The 18,561-nt window shown below is 46.1% G+C and overlaps 1 protein-coding gene across 4 annotated transcripts in view; it reads right to left on the minus strand.

Moving 5' to 3' along the window:
- FGD5 (FYVE, RhoGEF and PH domain containing 5) overlaps positions 1-18,561 on the minus strand; it is a 108,561-nt gene extending 90,000 nt beyond the window's left edge. For 3 of the 4 annotated variants that reach the window (XM_090148516.1, XM_031605046.2, XM_031605054.2), the window contains exon 1: positions 3,689-3,896. In XM_090148516.1, coding sequence (XP_090004642.1) covers positions 3,689-3,701 — 13 coding nt within the window. In that variant the 5' untranslated portion in view covers positions 3,702-3,896. Of the gene's footprint in view, positions 1-3,688; positions 3,897-17,813 lie in introns of those variants that run through there. The other variant, XM_090148517.1, reaches the window with a different exon arrangement.

Below are 18,561 nucleotides of genomic sequence, written 5' to 3' on the forward strand. Positions count from 1 at the left end.
AAGAGCTGGCTTTGGACGTGGCAGAACTGGGCACAAACCACCACAGTAACTCTGCCAGAACTGTAAGCCAAGCCAAGCATAGTGTCTCTTTCATTTTCATTTCCATATAGAAAGCTGTATGTTCCAACCTGTAATTACAATTCTGCCAGCTGTTTGAATCAGACAGCGAGGATGTGTTTAAACTGCTGATGTTGATAAGCCATTTTAATGTCATTCTGAATGGAGTAAAGTACCCAATATAAGCTGTGTAATCTGCCTCAGTATCTTGGAGATAAAATAGATGAGATAGCATGATTTAAAAGGAAAATATAATCCCTTTGAGGGATCCAAATCATAAAACGCCAGTGTTGTCACTGGTAGAACCCCAGGATGTACTGTAAATAACTGAGATTTCACAGCAAAAATATTTCTCTTTGTTTTATAGTGTGTGAATCCATCATTTATTTCACACAGTCAGAGGAAAATAAAAGGTTTAAAATGACAACAGTTACATAAGAAATGAAAACAGTGGCAAAGGAGTCACTTGAAATGGAAAACATATTTAGACTTGGATTTTCTAACACGGGATGAGTACAGGTCTCCACTTCGAATAGGACCTAAGTCTATATTTAGGCATCAGCTCTCACTTTGACTTAAGCTAAACAGTTCAGTTTTTTGAGCATTGGGACTTAAGGAACTTCAAGTCTTACACTGTGTTCAAAGCCAGCAGGTCAAGGGTTCCTCAGTCATGTATGAAATTGGGATTTCAGCTTCTTCATAGTTCTGGTACTTTTGCAAAACGTCTGTGTTTTATCAGTGTTTATCAGTGTACATCCTTCAAATTTGTGATCAAAAGCCCTCTGTATACATCAAGGTTTCACTAGCATGGAGTCAGACTCACAGTCAGTAACAACCATCCCATGGGAATTTTGTCCCCTTACAAATCCTAACTAAAATACTAACAACTGGCTTGTCAGAACGCATTCCACCCAGCAGAAATAAAATGCCGTACTATACAGTTATTGGAATCCATCCACTATGATTAGATCAATACATTAAGACTCTGAGCTGTCAGGTCAATAGTTTACAATTTTTTTCTTACTATATAGCTTTATTACAGCCATCTGTAGATATAATGCAGTAGTGTAACATCACACAGAGAAACTGTTGGGGAAAAGGAAAAAGATAAAGACAATATAATGAGAAAAGGATGGTATTTCAGCACCAAATATCTCAATCCTGCAAATTCACAAATTCTCTGGCATTCTCACTGTCGCTAAGTAGACTGTACACACAAGTCTTAGGATGTGAGCGCTGTCTGTGAAAAACCCGTGTGTATGACAATTACATTATTTTGATTTTAAGATACTAGCATATATTTTTTTTTAGTGTAACTGTAAACATTTGTGATGTTTCCAGTTGGCTGTGATTTCACAATATGAAGCTCATACTACAGCAGACAGCTTATAATCACTTGTTGTTTTGCTTCCTGAGAACAGAAGTTAAATTTTTTTCTACAGGTACATATTGCAGTTTTTCCTATAACAATTTCAGTAACAGCTGAAAGAATATCTAGCCTGCTTATGCCTCTGAACAATTTGAAGTCAAACATCTGAACCTTCTTCCTCTGGGCAGCACCCAGGAAACAAATTGACACTGAGAGCCTGGAAGGTTCTGTCTGCAAGGCTGTGAGATGGGGGTCTGTCTCTTGTCTCTTACCGCAGATTTCCTGCAACCTTGATGGATTGCTACATCTTTCTTTTCATATCAGTTTTGTATCTCTGAGGATAATCCATGCTTCCCTTCCTGTTTTCTGTTTTGCCTTTATTTCAACTTCTGCGAGATCAAAGCTGTCTTATATGCCTTCACATATGACTCTGCTTACTGGTGCTCTGTGTTACTATAATACAGAGCTCACCAGCATTGGTCCCTGAGTTCTGCCAGTTAATAAACACTTCAGATTCAGTAGGAAGTTCTGCTTTGCACTGATGGGAGAGACATTCCTTGCATTGTGTGAATGTACAAAACAAAGGCTGAGAAGGGATATGAGCACTCTCTATAAATACAACCTGGAGGTAAACACCAGAGGAGGAAAATAACTATTTTAAGGAAAGGGACAATGTAATCCCAAGAATAAATGGCTGTGAATCTGGTTAGGAAACTAGAAGGACTGGGCAGAGTAAGAGGTTCCCAGCTTCCTGGAGGAATAGCAGGAAAGCTACCTAAAATGATTTAATTTGATGCAGTGATAAAAGGAGTAATGTGGCCTTGTGATCTGCAACAGTGGATATTGCTTTTAGTAATGAAGGTAATAACATTCAGCCCTATACTCCGAAGAAAGAAAACTGCTAATAAAATTTCAGTTTACAACTGAACTGATACTCCTTGCACTGCTCACCCACTGAGATCAGACAAGATGAGAGCTGCTTTTTTTTAATATAACAGAGAGATGAAGAAAGAGTGGGTGGTTGGAGCATCACGGCTAAGACAATTTTGGTTGGCTTGCTTAACCCTCAGATGAGTTCATCTTCTTGGGATGGACTGAGTTCAGTCCAGACAGGATCAGGAAACAGAATAGAAATGTCACCACCTTCAGATAGGAAAGTGCCCCACTCCCAGCTCAAAGGGGAACAAGAGTCTTTCTATATCAACTCAGAGCAGCAGTATGACATGCTGATACAACTGCAGAGGACTGACTTTGAGCCTAAACAATACTTTCTAGTACTGTATTCCTGTGCTGTGGCAAACAGTGATTCACAGTTTCCCAGCATACGACAGTGCTAAGGTAAAGCACCTAACTGATATCTCTGGACCTCAGGTTACATCTGTGCAAGTGAAGTGCCCAGCAATAGTCCCTCCCAGGAACAAGGAAACATGGTGAAACAATTTAGGGCTAAAACAAAAAACGACTATTTCTCTTCATCTCTAAACAACATTAGATTTTTCTAACAAGTTCTGGAGTTAGCAGTAATGATTTCCCAGATTGTTAGATTTTTTACATGCATGCCTCATCCCTGAAAACCAGAAACAGTTAGTGGAAAATGTAAAGCTTCCCCCAGTTTTCTAGTGATTTCTTTTAATTGTTATCTGTTAATGGTCTTGCTTTAGCAGTTGTTTCCTCCTGATCATGTCTCACCTTCCCAGTTTCTATCAGGGAAACGATCTCAGAAATTAAGAGAAAGGAGGAAAGGACTGGGCTTGCCTTAGAGAGAAAATTGTATAGAAATAAACCCACCAAAACAGGCAAACAAACGAAAAAAAAAAAAACCCAACCAAAAAACCAACCAATATCTCCCCAAAATCCAATTTCCAAAGGAGAGCCGCAGAAAATTTCCTAGAGGCATTGTGAAGGACTGAGCGTGTCCGAAGGGGAACGGGCGCAGCGCCACTTCCCTCGGCAAGCACAGCCCCCCGAGCCCCTGCCCCTCCACGGCTCGCGGCCACCCTGGCGGAGCCGGTAAGGGGGCACGGACAGCCCGGGGCGCGCCGTGTCTCGCGGGGAGCCGGAGGGGCACCCACCGAAGCGCAGGGAAGTGGAGGGCCGGCCCTGGACGCAGGGTGCCTGCCCGGGGGATGCCATCCCGGAGGCAGAGCCCCAGAGAAATGCTGTGCGAGGGAAGGAGGGTCCCGGTGCCATAGGAAGGATGCCCGGCCCCAGGGAAAAGATGCCCGGACGCGGAGAGCCGTGCCTAAGGAGCCGCACACTTACCGGTGTTGTTCATCTTCCACCCCAACTTCCCTCGCTGGCTGCCCCGGGCGCTCAGAGCATGGTCCCGGGGCCGTCACCGCCCTCGCTCCTCACGAACGCGCCCAGCGCTAGAGCCCCTCTGGGGGCATGGGAGCGCGGGCGGGGCAGCTGGACCCGGCGCGGCGGGCTGGGCAGGCAGCACTGCCGGCTCGGGGGCGGTCAGCGCCGCGGCGCGCCTCCGCCCTGCTCCGCGTGCAGCCCGTCGAGGGGCGGCGGCCGGCGCCGGCGCCCCGCACAGCAGGCAGCGCGCGGAGATAGGCCAGGCGGGGCCATTCCCTGCGGCGGGACGAGCCCCTGGATTACGCGGGGTGCGGGCGGGGGCGAGCGACGCGGAGCTGATGCCGAAGGGCGCAATAATTTAAAGACGCAGCGGGTTGTCCTCCTCCCGCACCCTTTTATTTTGCCCTCCCTTCTCCTCAATTTGGTGTTCCCCACCCCCTTTCCATTCCCCTCAATCCTTCTCTGTACACCCCTTCGCCCATTTTCCCTCCTCTCTTTCACTCTCCTTCCTTTTTTTTCCCTTACCTCCCACCCTCCCCCCTCACCCTCTCGTCTCCCCACTTCCCTCCCTCTACTAGCTCCCTTCCTCCCCTCACTCCCATCATCCACCCATCCATCCATTCTCCTCCCCCCCCCTTTTTCTTTTCCCCCTCGTCAGCTTTTTCTTCCTATCTGTCTTTCCCTCTGACTCCCCCGTTCACCTCCCTTGGTTCCCCATGGGACAGGACCGTTCCCCGCCTCAGAAAACTGGGGGAAGAAGGCTCGGAGAAGTCGCCCCCAGTCCGGCCCCGGCGCGGGGGTTTTCCCCGGATTGAAGAGCATCCCTGCGGAGCCAGCAGCACCTGCTGCTGAAGGCTTATCTAGGAGCAGTGGAGCCCTAGTCCATCCCTCACATACAAACCGTGCTTGCTCAGAGCAGTTTCAGACGGCACCAGGTGGTTGTCTTTTTCCCCTCTCCCATAGAACAGCTTCCAGCTCAATGAAGTTAACAGTCATGCTGTGTCTGGGCACTTCTCCCTGGTAAGTAGTGGTAACCCCCAGAAAAGGTTGGATTGCTCCTCTACTCTCAATAAGGGCTTGATATAGTCCTGCTACCCTTCCTACTGGTGCCATCATTGCTCACACAAGAAATTATAAGATTCCAAATTTCCCTCCTCTGGTAGAGAAACTCCAGGACAACTGGTTGAGAGATGCAATTTTCTTGCTCTGCATTGCACTGGTGCAGCCTCACTTCAACACTGTGTCCCATTTTGGGTGCCACAGTACAAAAAGGACATAAAGCTATTAGAGTGTCCAAAGGAGGGCTACAAAGATGGTGCAGGGTCTAGAGGGGAAGATGTTTGAGGAGTGGCTGAAGTCCCTCTGTTCAGCCCAGAGAGGAGACCTCATGGTGGCCTATGGCTTCCTGACAAGAGGGAGCAGAGAGAGACATTGATCTCTTCTCTCTGCTTACACCGATAGAGCCAGAGAAAACAGCATAGAGCCGTGGCAGAGGGCAGTCAGGCTGAATAACAGGAAAACATTCTTTACCGAGAGGGTGTTTGGGTGCTACAAGAGCCTCCCCAGGGAAGTGGTCATGACACCAAGCTTGCCAGAGTTCAAGAGATGTCTGGACAATGCTCTCAGACATATGGATCTGATTTTTGGGTGGTCCTGCACGGAGTCAGGAGTTATATTCATGATTCTTATGGATCCCTTCAAACTCAGGATATTCTATAATTCTATGACATCTGAGCAAGCATTTGAAATCCCATATGGTTTGGGATGTACACAAATTCACAGTAGAAACGCTTTTATTATGACTTTGAGTTAGAAAAGGAGATGGACGTGCCTGTGTCTTTACGCCTTCATAGTGTAGCATGCCTTGTGCACGTCCAGGTGCATGGAATGAAGTGGACTTTCCTGGCTCACTTATGGCCAACAGTCATCATTTTCCCCCACCGTCATGTATTGGTCCCTCATTTATTCCTGCTACCTGCAGCTTTGATGCCTGTATCAGTCAATACAAGTATCAAAAGAAAGTATTTTGTGAAGCAGCTTTCAGGAATACAGTTCTGTGTTGTTGCAATGTATGGGGAAAAGTTTATATGAAACAATGGAAAAGAAACCACAAGTAGAAAAAAATAAATCACATTACAGATTATTTGAAAAAATTGCCTTCAAGTATGTTTTCCAGGAGAACAGCTTTTCAGTTATACATGTAAAAAATAATAATGCACTGGGGGGAGGGGGCAGCAGGAAGGAAAGAAAACGTGTTTATAGAAAAACTAAGAATGTGAATCTCAGGGATTCTCCTGAGAATTTGAAAAACAGTCTAAGTAATAAGGTTTTCTCATATCTGGAGCTGGATACATAATGGATAAATGTTGGTTAGGTATTAATAGCAAAACAAAGCCTTTGGGGGAAAAAAAATAAGCAAGTAAACCATGTGATCTTATAGTTCTTGTACTGTTTCTAATATTCTTCACTCAAAATCCTTTTTTGGTCTGCTACAGAGCAAAGAATGAAGATACTTTTTAGTTTGTGATGAGAACTACCATTGCTCCATTTCCTGGAGCAATGAATTACATTTTTTTCCTCACTCCTGAGCTGGGACTTAATGACAAGGAGGCAACTCCTGCTTCTGGCATTACATCAGTAGCTCAGAGCCTGGCTGAGAGCAAGCATTGCTAATTGTTAATTCTGTGACACTGCTCTTGGAAGAGCTGAGTGCTTCTCACAAGTTGCTGCTTGTCCTCATATCTGACTTCTTCCACAAAGGGCAGGGTGCCTGGGTACCTTCAGGAGTCACTGACTCCTCTCTCTCAATCAGATCTGATTCATTTGAACTTTGAATTGGTTTGTGTTGGTTAAAAATGCAACATTTTTATGCAACATTCTCTTAGAGACACTGCACTGTACATCAAGAAATGTATTCTTAAGCAGTTCAAAGTAATTTTGGACACTATGCTTGATGGGCAACTAAGCTACAGTTTGGGCACAGAGATAAAGAAACAGACATCTATGCAGCTATCACTATATTTAAAAGAAACCTAAAGTACATTTACTAAGCAAAAGACTTATGTTCTCTTTATTGTCAGTCTAGAAGACAATTCAAAGTGTAATTTCTTATATTAACATGATGAAAAGCATTAGGACCCCTACACCTAAATGCAGATAACAAGATATAACATCTGCTTGAAAGTTGCCATTTTATCCTCTGTCTTAAAAAATAATGGGAAAAATCAACACATCCATTTCCATTACTCAAATAGTGAAACAAATATATTTTTAAAAATAATTCTGATTTTTAATAATGACTTTACAAAGTATTTCCTTCAAAATACAATACAAATATCTATTTAATTTTTGATGACTTGTTAAACTTCGGTGAACTGTATGAGCTTGTAGGTCCCGATCCAGTAGGTCATTTAAGTACATGCTTAAATTTGTGCAAGTGGTTAATCCATTTTAAGCAGTGCTACTCCATATATTTACGTGCTAAAGTATATCAGAGCACGTAATCTAGCATGTTAGAATCTTATTTTTTAATCACTGAAACATAAACCAGCACTCTACTTGCCATCTTAACGAAGCTCTAGAGACTCCATCTATCATACTACACTACCTATGCATCCTAATTATTATTTTTCAGCCTTTTAATGTTATCACACAGAGATCACAGAATCACAGAATCGTAGGGGTTGGAAGGGACCTCCAGAGATGATTGACTCCAACCCCCTTGCCAAAGCAGGATCCCTACACCAGGTCGCACAGGTAGGCATCCAGGCGGGTCTTGAATATCTCCAGAGAAGGAGACTCCACCACCTCCCTGGGCAGCCTGTTCCAGTGCTCCGTCAGCTCACCGTAAAGAAGTTCTTGCGCACATTGGTGCGGAACTTCCTATGCTCCAGCTTCTGGCCATTTCCCCTTGTCCTGTCTCCGCACACTGCTGAAAACAGTCTGGCCTCGCCACTTTGCCCCCCACACCTCAGATATTCATAGACCTGGATCAGGTCCCCTTTCAGTCTTCTCTTCTCAAGGCTAAACAGACCCAGCTCACTCAGCCTTTCCTCATAGGAGAGACGCTCCAGGCCCTTCACCATCTTTGTGGCTCTCCGCTGGACTCTTTCCAAGAGATCCCTGTCTTTTTTGTACTGGGGAGCCCAGAACTGGACACAGTACTCCAAATGAGGCCTTACCAGGGCAGAGTAGAGGGGGAGGATCACCTCCCTCGACCTGCTGGCCACGCTCTTTTTAATGCACCCCAGAATGCCATTGGCCTTTTTGGCCACAAGTGCACACTGCTGGCTCATGGCCAACCTGTTGTCCACCAGGACACCCAGGTCCCTCTCTGCAAAGCTCCTCTCCAGCAGCTCATCCCCCAACCTGTACCGGTGCATGCAATTATTCCTCCCTAGGTGCAAGACTCTACACTTGCTTTTGTTAAACCTCATCTGGTTTCTTACTGCCCAGCTCTCCAGCCTGTCCAGGTCTCGCTGAATGGCAGCACAGCCTTCAGGCGTGTCAGCCAATCCTCCCAACTTCGTATCATCAGCAAACTTGCTGAGGGTGGCCACTACCCCCTCATCAAAGTCATTGATGAAGCTGTTGAACAGGACCGGACCCAGCACCGACCCCTGGGGAACACCGCTGGTTACAGGTCTCCAACCAGACTCTGCACCGCCAACGACAACCCTCTGTGCTCTGCCAGTCAGCCAGTTCTCAACCCACCTCACTGTCCACTCATCTATCCCGCACTTCCTCAGCTTCGTTATAAGGATGTCGTGGGAGACAGTGTCAAATGCCTTGCTGAAATCAAGGTAGACTACATCCACTGCTCTCCCCCCATCCACCCAGCCAGTGACAACATCATAGAAGGCTACCAGGTTGGTCAAGCACGACCTCGCCCTGGTGAACCCATGCTGACTACTCCTGATAACCTCCTTTTCTTCCAGTTGTCTGGAGATGGCATCCAGCACAATCTGTTCCATCACCTTTCCAGGGACAGAGGTGAGGCTGACTGGCCTGTAATTACCTGGATCTTCCTTCTTGCTCTTTTTGAAGACCAGAGTGACGTTGGCTATCCTCCAGTCCTCAGGCACCTCCCCCATTCTCCAAGACCTCTCAAAGATGACAGAGAGCGGTTCAGCAATCACCTCTGCCAGCTCCCTCAGCACCCATGGATGCACCCCATCGGGTCCCATGGATTTATGAACACTGGTGTTGCCTAGGCGCTCTTGGACCGCCTCTTCCCTGACTAAAGGGAAGTCTTCCATTCCCCAGACCTTCTCACTAACCACCAGGGCCGGGGATTCCCAAGGGGGAGCTTTTTCACTGAAGACAGAAGCAAAGAAGGCGTTCAGTATCTCCGCCTTCTCAGCATCCCCCGTTACCAGAACACCCCCCTCACTTATTAGGGGACCTACATTCTCCCTAGTCTTCCTTTTACTGTTAACATACTTAAAAAAGCCTTTTTTTATTATCCTTTACCACCTTTGCTAGATTCAATTCCAGGCGGGCTTTAGCCTTCCTCGTCGCATCCCTGCAGGCCCTGACAACATTTCTATATTCTTCCCGAGTGGTCAGACCCTTTTTCCACATTTCATGGACCTTCTTTTTCCCTTTGAGTTTGCGCATGAGCTCCTTGCTCATCCACACAGGTCTCCTGCCACCCTTTCCTGATTTCTTGCTCACAGGGACGCACCGATCCTGGGCTTGGAAGAAGAGCTGTTTAAATGCCAACCAGCTCTCACAGGCCCCCTTACCTTCTAACACCCTAGCCCATGGGATAGCTCCAAGTAGGTCCCGGAAGAGATCAAAGTTGGCTCTCCTAAAGTCTAGGGTAGCAATCCTACTTTTTGCTTTGCTCCTTCCACTCAAGATCTTGAACTCCACCATCTCGTGGTCACTACAACTCAAGCTACCCCCAACTTTTACTTCCTTAACAAACCCATCCTTATTTGTGAGAATAAGGTCCAGTAACACCCCTCCCCTCGTCGGTTCCTCCACCATCTGCATCAGAAAGTTGTCTTCGACACATTGCAGGAACCGTCTGGACCGCGCGTGCCTGGCCACGTTGCTTTTCCAGCAAATATCTGGATAATTGAAGTGCCCCAAGATGTTCAAGATGAAGTCTACTCCTTTATTATAAGTAGTATTTCTGAGCATTTTTTGTCATCTTTCACTCTGCTGTCTCTTCTTTATAAGGGCCTGTATTACTGTTTTGGTGACAGCAGCCTTATTAAAAGAAAACTTTTGGCATCATACTATGAATGCAGCACTGGGAGGAGAGGGGGTTGCCCTGCAAATTGCACTGAACTGAACCTCCAATTTCCTTCCAGGTACAATTCCAGAATCAGATATCATTTTACAAATCTTTATACTAATCTGTTATTAGTTGCCTGAGAATTCACAAGTTTTTGTGTTATTTTGATATTTCCTCATGTATTTTAGCAGGTACTGTAGCTAAATATTGAGGTGTTCCCACGCAGGGAGGGATGGCACCAAGGAACAGGTGGTAGCCTTCAGCAGCTGAATGCATTCACACCAGTTTGGAACAGGAAAGATTTAAAATATATATAATACTTACTTTTATTATTCACCCGTTACATGGTTGGCATATAATGGAGTTATAAGCTAGTTTCAGCAGTTACACTCCTTTGATCATGTCTTTAGGAGAAGCTGTGGGACAGGAAGAGGCAGTCCAGCAATGCTTATCACCATTAAAGCCCAGATCATAGATATAATAGATTTTGAAGGATGGTTGATGCATACAGATCCCTTAATAATGCTTTAGGGAAGGATAGTATATAGAGTTTCTCAACTGCCCAGATGCATAGTTCTCAAATCTTTGCTCTGTTTTTATTTGTTTTACCCAGGCAAAGCTTCCTTTGACTTAACTTAGCTTGAGAAGGGATGCATCCACAAACACATCTATCTTTTATCAATACACATGTTGATCATGCAGTCAAAAGCACATGGTGCCCATATTTGCAATACACAGAGCTCATGAGCTCCACAGACAACAAAGAGAAAAGAAGCTAAATATACCCTTGCATAGATTTACCTACTACAGTTGGCCTTGTATCTGGTCTTTCAACCTTTCTGTGATGCTGTTACATAAAGCACCAGGGGAAATAACATCACAGAGAATCAAACAGTGGGCTGGGAGCTGAAGGACTGCAGATGGTTGGGTCAGGCATCACATGAAGTGAGACTGATATGTAAGTCAGGATGTTATGCAGGCGTAAAACTGATGTCAATGAAAGAAAATTGGGCACTGAGTCCAAAAGGCTGAGTCTTGGCACAAACAGTGTCAACAGGAGTTCTAGCTTCAGTGAAGCCAGAACTGAGTTTCACTCCTGGAGGTCAGCACTCACTAAATTCTATTTGGAAAACAAAACAAAAAACAGCTGAAGAAATTATGACCAGTTTCCTGCATTTGATGGGACCATGCATTTGATACCCCCAAAGCATGCATGTCTCCCTCAGCAATGAATCATCAAGAGAAAAAGTTACGGCAACAATGACTACTGCTACCTCAGAGCATTGTTCTAAAACATAACAATTAACGATATGCCACATTTTTATCAGGGCCATATTCTGAGTGCAGTGCAGCATGTAAGAGGTGCATAAATGGATGAAGCCAAACACCCATTTCCTCTTAGTATTTATTTGTATTTACTTTAGTCCCACTCCAAGATCTGTCTCGCTCCAAGCCCCTTCTACCTAAAGCCCCCACACCACCTCTGCAGCCCACTTATCACTGGGTCCTTTTTGGCTACAAAACCCAGCCAGCATTAATTAGCACAGCCACTGACTCGAAGCAGGGCTGGCAGCTGCGATCTCCATTTCCTGCCCAGGCATCTGCTGCCTTGATTGGAGGAAAATAGTTATTAAACCTTCTTCAAAACAGGAAACTTCTCTTGTCCCTGCTTCCTGAGGTACAGGAACAGTCTCCACAGCAACCCCTGGACAAAGAGAGCTCCTATTAACCACTGGGGTGCCATAACAGTATATTGGGAGCTCATATTTCAAGCTATAATCCTACACTAAAGGCTTGAATGCACCTCTCTGGACACCATTGCTCCCACTAAACCTACACCCACACCATTGCTTCCTTAAACGGTCTGGAAGTTAATTAGCAGATGATAATCCTATCCATTGGAAGCTTTTGTAAACACTCCTCATTCTGAGTAAACTTTGATCCTGTGTCAGAATCAGAAAATTCTTTCAGAGGCTGCTGTCTTTCCATCTTCTTGGAAGGACTGGAAGAATCTAGGAAGAATTTCAACACTGTCACCTCCACAGGTGTTATGCAGGGTCTATCTTCACAGAATGGTGAGGGTTGGAAGGGACCTCAAGGATCATGAAACTCCAACCCCCCCGCCACATGCAGGGCCACCAACCTCCCCATTTAATGCTAGACCAGGCTGCCCAGGGCCCCATCCAACCTGGCCTTGAACACCTCCAGGGATGGACGGGGCATCCACAGCCTCTCTGGGCAGCTGTTCCAGCACCTCACCTCTCTCTCTGTAAAGAATTTCCCCCTAAATCTCCCCTCTGTCAACTAAAATCATTTCCCCTTGTCCTGCAGTTATCTACTCTTCCAAAGAGTTGATTCCCCTCCCCTCTGTAGCTCCCTTTAGGTCCTGAAGGCTGCAATGAGGTCACCCCGCAGCCTTCTTTTCTCCAGGCTGAACAAACCCAGCTCCCTCAGCCTGTCTTTACAGGGGAGGTGCTCCAGTCCCCTGATCACCTTCCTCTGGACCCTGTCCAACAGTTCCCTGTCTTTTTTGTACTGGGGGCTCCACACTTGGACGCAGTACTCCAGATGGGGCCTCACAAGAGCAGAGTAGAGGGGAACAATCACCTCCCTGTCCCTGCTGGCCACCCCTCTTTTGATGGAGCCCAGGATCCCATTTGCCTTCCGCGCCGCAAGGGCACACTGCTGGCTCACGTTCAGTTTTTCATCCATCAAGACCCCCAGGTCCTTCTCCACAGGGCTGCTCTCAAGGCCCGCTCCTTCCAGTCTGTAGGGATGCCTGGGATTCCTCCAGCCCAAGTGCAAAACTCTGCACTTTGCCGTGTTGAACCTCATCAGGTTCACCTGGGCCCACCTTTCTAGCCTCTTGAGGTCCCTCTGAATGGCATCCCTTCCTTCAACCGTGTCGACCGTACCACTCAGCTTGGTGTCGTCAGCAAATTGCTGAGGGTGCACTCGATTCCACCATCGATGTCATTGATAAAGATGTTGAAGAGCACCGGTCCCAAGACAGATCCCTGGGGGACGCCGCTCGTTACCAGCCTCCACCTGGACATGGAGCCATTGATGACCACCCTCTGTCTGCGGCCTTTCAACCAGTTTCTTATCCTTCCAGTGGTCCACCCATCAAATCCACATCCCTCCAGTTTGGAGATAAGGATGTGGTGGGGGACCATGTCAAAGGCCTTGCTCAAGTCCAGGTAAATGACATCGGTCACCTTTCCCTTGTCCACCGATGCCGTCACTCCATCATAAAAGGCCACCAGATTGGTCAAGCACAACCTTCCTCTGGTGAAGCCGTGCTGGCTGTCACGGATCACACTTCCTTTCCTCATGTGATCAAGCATGTCATCCAGGATGATCTGTTCCTGGATCTTCCCAGGCACAGAGGTGAGACTCACCGGCCTGTAGTTCCTGGGGTCCTCCTTGCTCCCCTTCTTGTCAAGGGGATGTATTTTTTTTCCACTGTTCAGGCTTTAAGGAAAAAAATAGTAAGATACTATGGACATTCAGAAGTTATCACTTCTGAAAGGAGCATTCTGCTCCTTTCTCACCAGTTACTGAAAGCAGAGTGCTGAATGGGAGAATTCCTTGTACTGTTGTTTCCCCACCAGCAAGCTATTCTGTCGATCCCAGAATGGCTGCCTTCAAAACCTAGGCTAGTTATTTCTTAAATGTCTGTATGGACACCAATCTGCCATGTTGCTGACCACAAAGAGAAGCTGTTACGTACATCTATGTCCTATGTTCAGCTTCTGTCTGCAATTCTGACCTGAATGCCTTTGCCAGTAGTGAGTAGAGAAGCCTTGTAGCAGAAGAGTCTCCAGTTAAACTTCCTGTAATTTTCATACACACAGAAGCAAACAAAATAGAAAGATACATATATTTTAAAAGGAAAAGCAAAGCCTGTTGAGACAGGCAATTTATTTTGTTAGTTTGACCAATCTGGGTCATAAAGCAGATAAACAAGCTCACACTCAGCCCCTTACCAGATAAGGTAAGGAAATAGTAAGTTTTAAGCAAAATACAAGCTATAAATATAAGGAGGAAAAAACAAAAGAGACACAAGACTGCTACTAAAGTGCTTCCAGTTCAACATTGTTTCTGTGACTTGTTCTTGGGGGAAAGGCCTAAACCTCTCCCTTAAATGTTGAGGTTATGCTGCACGAGGTGACGTAATGTAAAACTTGTGTGATCAGATTATGGAAACTGTTTTTCATAACTGCTCAAATTATAGGATGAACTCCTTGTGATATACATACCCTCTGAAGAAAGCTTTGCTGGGAGCCAAAACTGGGATGAATAAATTCTGAAATGCCAAAAATTTCATTTTAGTCTTATACTGAACATTTCCCTCTCTTGCAGACAGCTAAGACTCTTTTTTTTTTTTTTTTTTTTAAATTGTTCCATATTTGGAACAGACCAAACAGTTCCCAGCTTCTGGGCTATTATTGCATAGCTTGGCTGCATTCAGATGTTCATCAGTAGAAGCACATGTGAGGAAGGGTGTGAGAAATTCCCACAATGCTAACTCACCTCTCACTGAACCAGGCAATCAACTTTTTCAGCTTGCTTTTGAACACTTGTATTTACGGTAGGAAACGCCACCAACACTGATTACAGTTTGCCAGGTAAGTAATACAGGATGCATGAAAGCCTTATGGAGCCAACATACTCAGATATGGTTTTGTCAGGAAGACCAGCACTGAAATCTTTCCATTCTACCTGGCATAGCTTTGCTTCTAGCAAGCATTTCAGCTGTTCAAGGATGAGAATATCTGACATGTTCTCATTATAGTTCAGGAGTCCCAGTTACCATAGGACCACACAAGGTTTTGAAAGATCTTCAAAGACTCAATTCTGTCATCCTTCCACGCTCAGTCATCTTGTCAAAGGTGTACCTAAACAGTTGGTATACTGCACAGAGAACCAAAGGGTGAATTAGAAGATTAGAAGAGACTGCCCAAGACTAGGTTGGGATGTCCACCTAATGACTGGTCACACAGGATCAGTTCGCCTTCAAGGTGAGGGTTTTATCAATAGCAGCAGATGGGAAGAACAAACAACTGACAAACTCACATTCCTTCTTTCATTCTTAATTTTGGCACCAGGTCCAGGCTTCACAAGGATTTCTGTTGAAAGTATGTGAGTAGTTCACTTCTTCAGAGCACTTGTTTGTTGTTCTATAGATATAATTACCATATAAATAATATTTCTGAATAAATGCGCCTTCAGTAATACCTTTTAAAAATATTTAGCACTTCGGGGGGGAGGGGGAGGAAACTGTACACAAAATAAAGTGGATATACAATGCTTTTTGTCAAAGTAGAGCAAGAATATGTTCTGCTCATTTTCTGTTGGTAATTTCTTTTCAAAAACATCAAGCCCTGGAACTAATGAAACTTGGCTTCTCATAAATTTGCATCATGGTTGCTTTTTAAGTCAGAAATAATGCAAAGTCTGATTTAGAGCTTCTCCTTGCAGCTGGGTTGTTAAAAAAGAAACATTCCGAATTCATTGTTGTTTGATAAAGAGTGGGCATAGACTGTACCTTCTGCCATACTATTTCCTTCTGTCTCATCTACGTGCCAATTCCAACCTCACATCTTTAGTGACAAACTATCAAAAGCAGAGGAAAGTCCAGCTGAAGGAATTTTAGTATGAAGGACTCAAATGATAAGATACAATAATTGCATATAGTGGACAACAGTATTTACGATAGCTCTAAAGTTGGGTCAGAAATCTCACAGACCACTTTTGATCCAAGCAGAGAAAAAGAAGGGCACAGATTATTCAAGTGACATTATTAGAAGCCATTTAATTTTTCAGTCAGTGTTTTGATTTATAAGGAGAGGCATGTCACACTAACCTCATCACTGATAACTCCTATGAAGCAGCTGGGATCTCCCTACTCCCTCTTCTCATACGTTCGTTAAATTATTTCCAATTATGGAGACAGCAACATCACTGTCCCTATCCCCTCCTCTCAGTGCATAACCAGGAAACTCTCATGCATTCCCCACCATTCCTGCCCTGCACCATTTTGCTCTGTCACATTTGAAAAGTCACGGCAGTCAAGCAAAGTCACTGGTGATTGGAAAAAGGGAAAGCACTCGTTTTTAAGAAAGGGAGAAGGGAAGAGCTCGGGAACGACAGGCCTGTATTATTCAGTTTTGGAACTCGCACGTGCTCCGCAGACAGTGCGCTCACCACGGCAATGCAAAAGAATTCGCAATCCGCTCCTTCAATGAACAGCAGCGCTCACTGATGCAGCCGCGAGCTCCCACCGAACGGAACCGAGCTCCCGCGGGGGCCGTGTTTGCTCGCTGAGCGCCGCCGCCCCCTGCAGGAGGAAAAACCCACCGAAGCAGCACGGCGGGCACCGCACTGCGCGGAGACGCTCGCAGCTCCCGCCCGGTGATGAAAAAAGCAGAAGCTAACGCAGACTCTGGCTCTCGTGCCTCACTGCCACAAACGCGCCGAACAGGAACGGCAGCAGCGATTTGTCGTCCTCGGGCCTCGTTACAGAAGCAGCAGAACAACTCGGAAAAGACGCGAGAGCGCTGCGAACGGCGCGGTTCCGCGGAAGCGGCGCCTCGTTGCTCAAACGGCTCTGCGCTGCGAACGCGCCGCGCTTCTGACAGAACCGCGCGTGCATCCGAATACTTAAAAAGCTACGCCTGCTCTAACCGCTCAGATTAAGGCGAGGACCGTCGTACGGCACCGACAGCTCCCGGCGCCGTTCCCTCCTCTACTGCCGCGGGCCGCCGCCTCCCGCTCATCGCGCCCCCACGCCCCATTTCGGCTCCAGCCGCCCTGCAGCCCGCGATCGGCTCAGTGCCGCGCGCCGCCCGCCCGGATCCACGCACGCGCCGCAGCCTTACGGCCCTCGGCGCTGCCGCCACCTGCGGGCGGTCCGGCGCTGCAGGCGCCTCTCCGCGCGCGGAAAAGACGTGAAACATGAAGTGGACCACGTGCAACTGCCACGGGGGAAAGAACGCTACTTCGTTGCGTGCCTCTACGTTTCTGCTGGGAAAGCAGAAAGAAAACAGAGTCTTTCTGTACCTGGTTTTGAGTGGCATAGCAGCCCCAGGTACTCCTGATTGTTTGTATGTCTCAGGTGGGCCCTACTGCACGCCCAACAGCAGATTTGAGCACTGTGCTCGTACTTCATCTGGCCAGGCCAGGCTTAAGGAGAGCACGAGCAAGGCAGGTACCCTGGAAAGCGGCTGGAGAGGCCCTAAGGAGAGCAGTAGTACTGCTCTCTCTGCATGCACACCTTGCCTGGTGCAACAATGCCTTCTTCATTAAGGCCTCCTAGCATGATCTTTCTTTTACCTTTCTAATAATAATGTTTCATCCTTCTCATCTGATTAGGACAATTTGATTTTTGCAGAACGCCATTAATCACCCTGTAAATTCTCCATCATTAGAAACAGAACTACCACATATACTTGCAGCAATCCCAGTTATTTTGGGTATTTTTAAAATGCAATAAAGGTACTTGTAAAAAGAAAAAGTTAAGAATATAAGTAATCTACAGGCTGATAAAGTATCAGAACTGCCCTGTGCTTTCTGCTAATATGCTTCCATTATGATTAAAATTTGCCTGGTAGTTTGATTTAAGTGCATGAATATTTAAAGAAAGGTCATAGATACTTATAAAAAAAACAGTTCAATTATTACATACACAGATATTTGTAAACAACTTACAAAGTTTTCCTGACGTAACATCTGGACAGATCAATACAAGAGGAAAGGCATTACAACAAAGGTCTGATAACAGAAGGACCAGCACAATAAAAAGCTACCATTAAGGAAGGGAAAAAGATCACTCACCAGTATCAGAAGATTCCAGGTCTGTAGTGGAAAGGCTGACCAAGAAGAGATCTCCAGGCAGAGACCCTTCCCCAGTGGCAGTCAGCCCTTAAATGAGCACTACGAGAGATGCAGCCAGGCTCCACCCCATCCTGTCACACAGGTGAATTGTCTTCACCTGTGCTCTCAGGGCTGACCAGATACTTTCCCCAGGTGATCAATCAGTGTTTCAGGCTGTGACTCAATAGTTCCCATACACCTGGCTTTAGAAAATTTTTCTTTTCTTTGCCTCCTCTTTTTATTTTTTTTTTTTCACTCTTCCATCTTTGTGTTGATCTGAAATCAAAAGAAGAAAAGAACCGAACGTCCAAGCTTGTGAGGCACCCCCCGCCCTATCGGCGAAGCCCTTTCCGCAGTCTCTGCTGCCACCGCGTGGCCAATCTGCGGAACTGCATCCGTCTCAGGTGCCGAGGCAGCAAGACGCAGGCGTACTTTCTCGTAACTACTCTGCAAATCCGCCAATATTGTTTGGTGCTCAGGTAGTAGTGCGCATGCGTCGGAAAAAATATAAATAGAGCAAATTTCTAGGCAGCATGGAGATACGGGTGAGAAATTAATATTTAGACAGAAGGCTCAGCGATATTCTTCACCCTTCTAACCAAGAATGCTCCTTGTCTGTTTCCTCGGGCGGTTATACGCCCGACACCAACCCAGGAACGGACCATCTTTACTCCCAGCGGACCCTGCGCCGCTCGCATATGTAATAAGT

The sequence above is a fragment of the Phasianus colchicus genome, chromosome 11 (assembly GCF_987193195.1).
Source record: "Phasianus colchicus chromosome 11, bPhaCol1.hap1.1, whole genome shotgun sequence".
In the NCBI taxonomy this organism is placed as follows: domain Eukaryota; kingdom Metazoa; phylum Chordata; class Aves; order Galliformes; family Phasianidae; genus Phasianus; species Phasianus colchicus.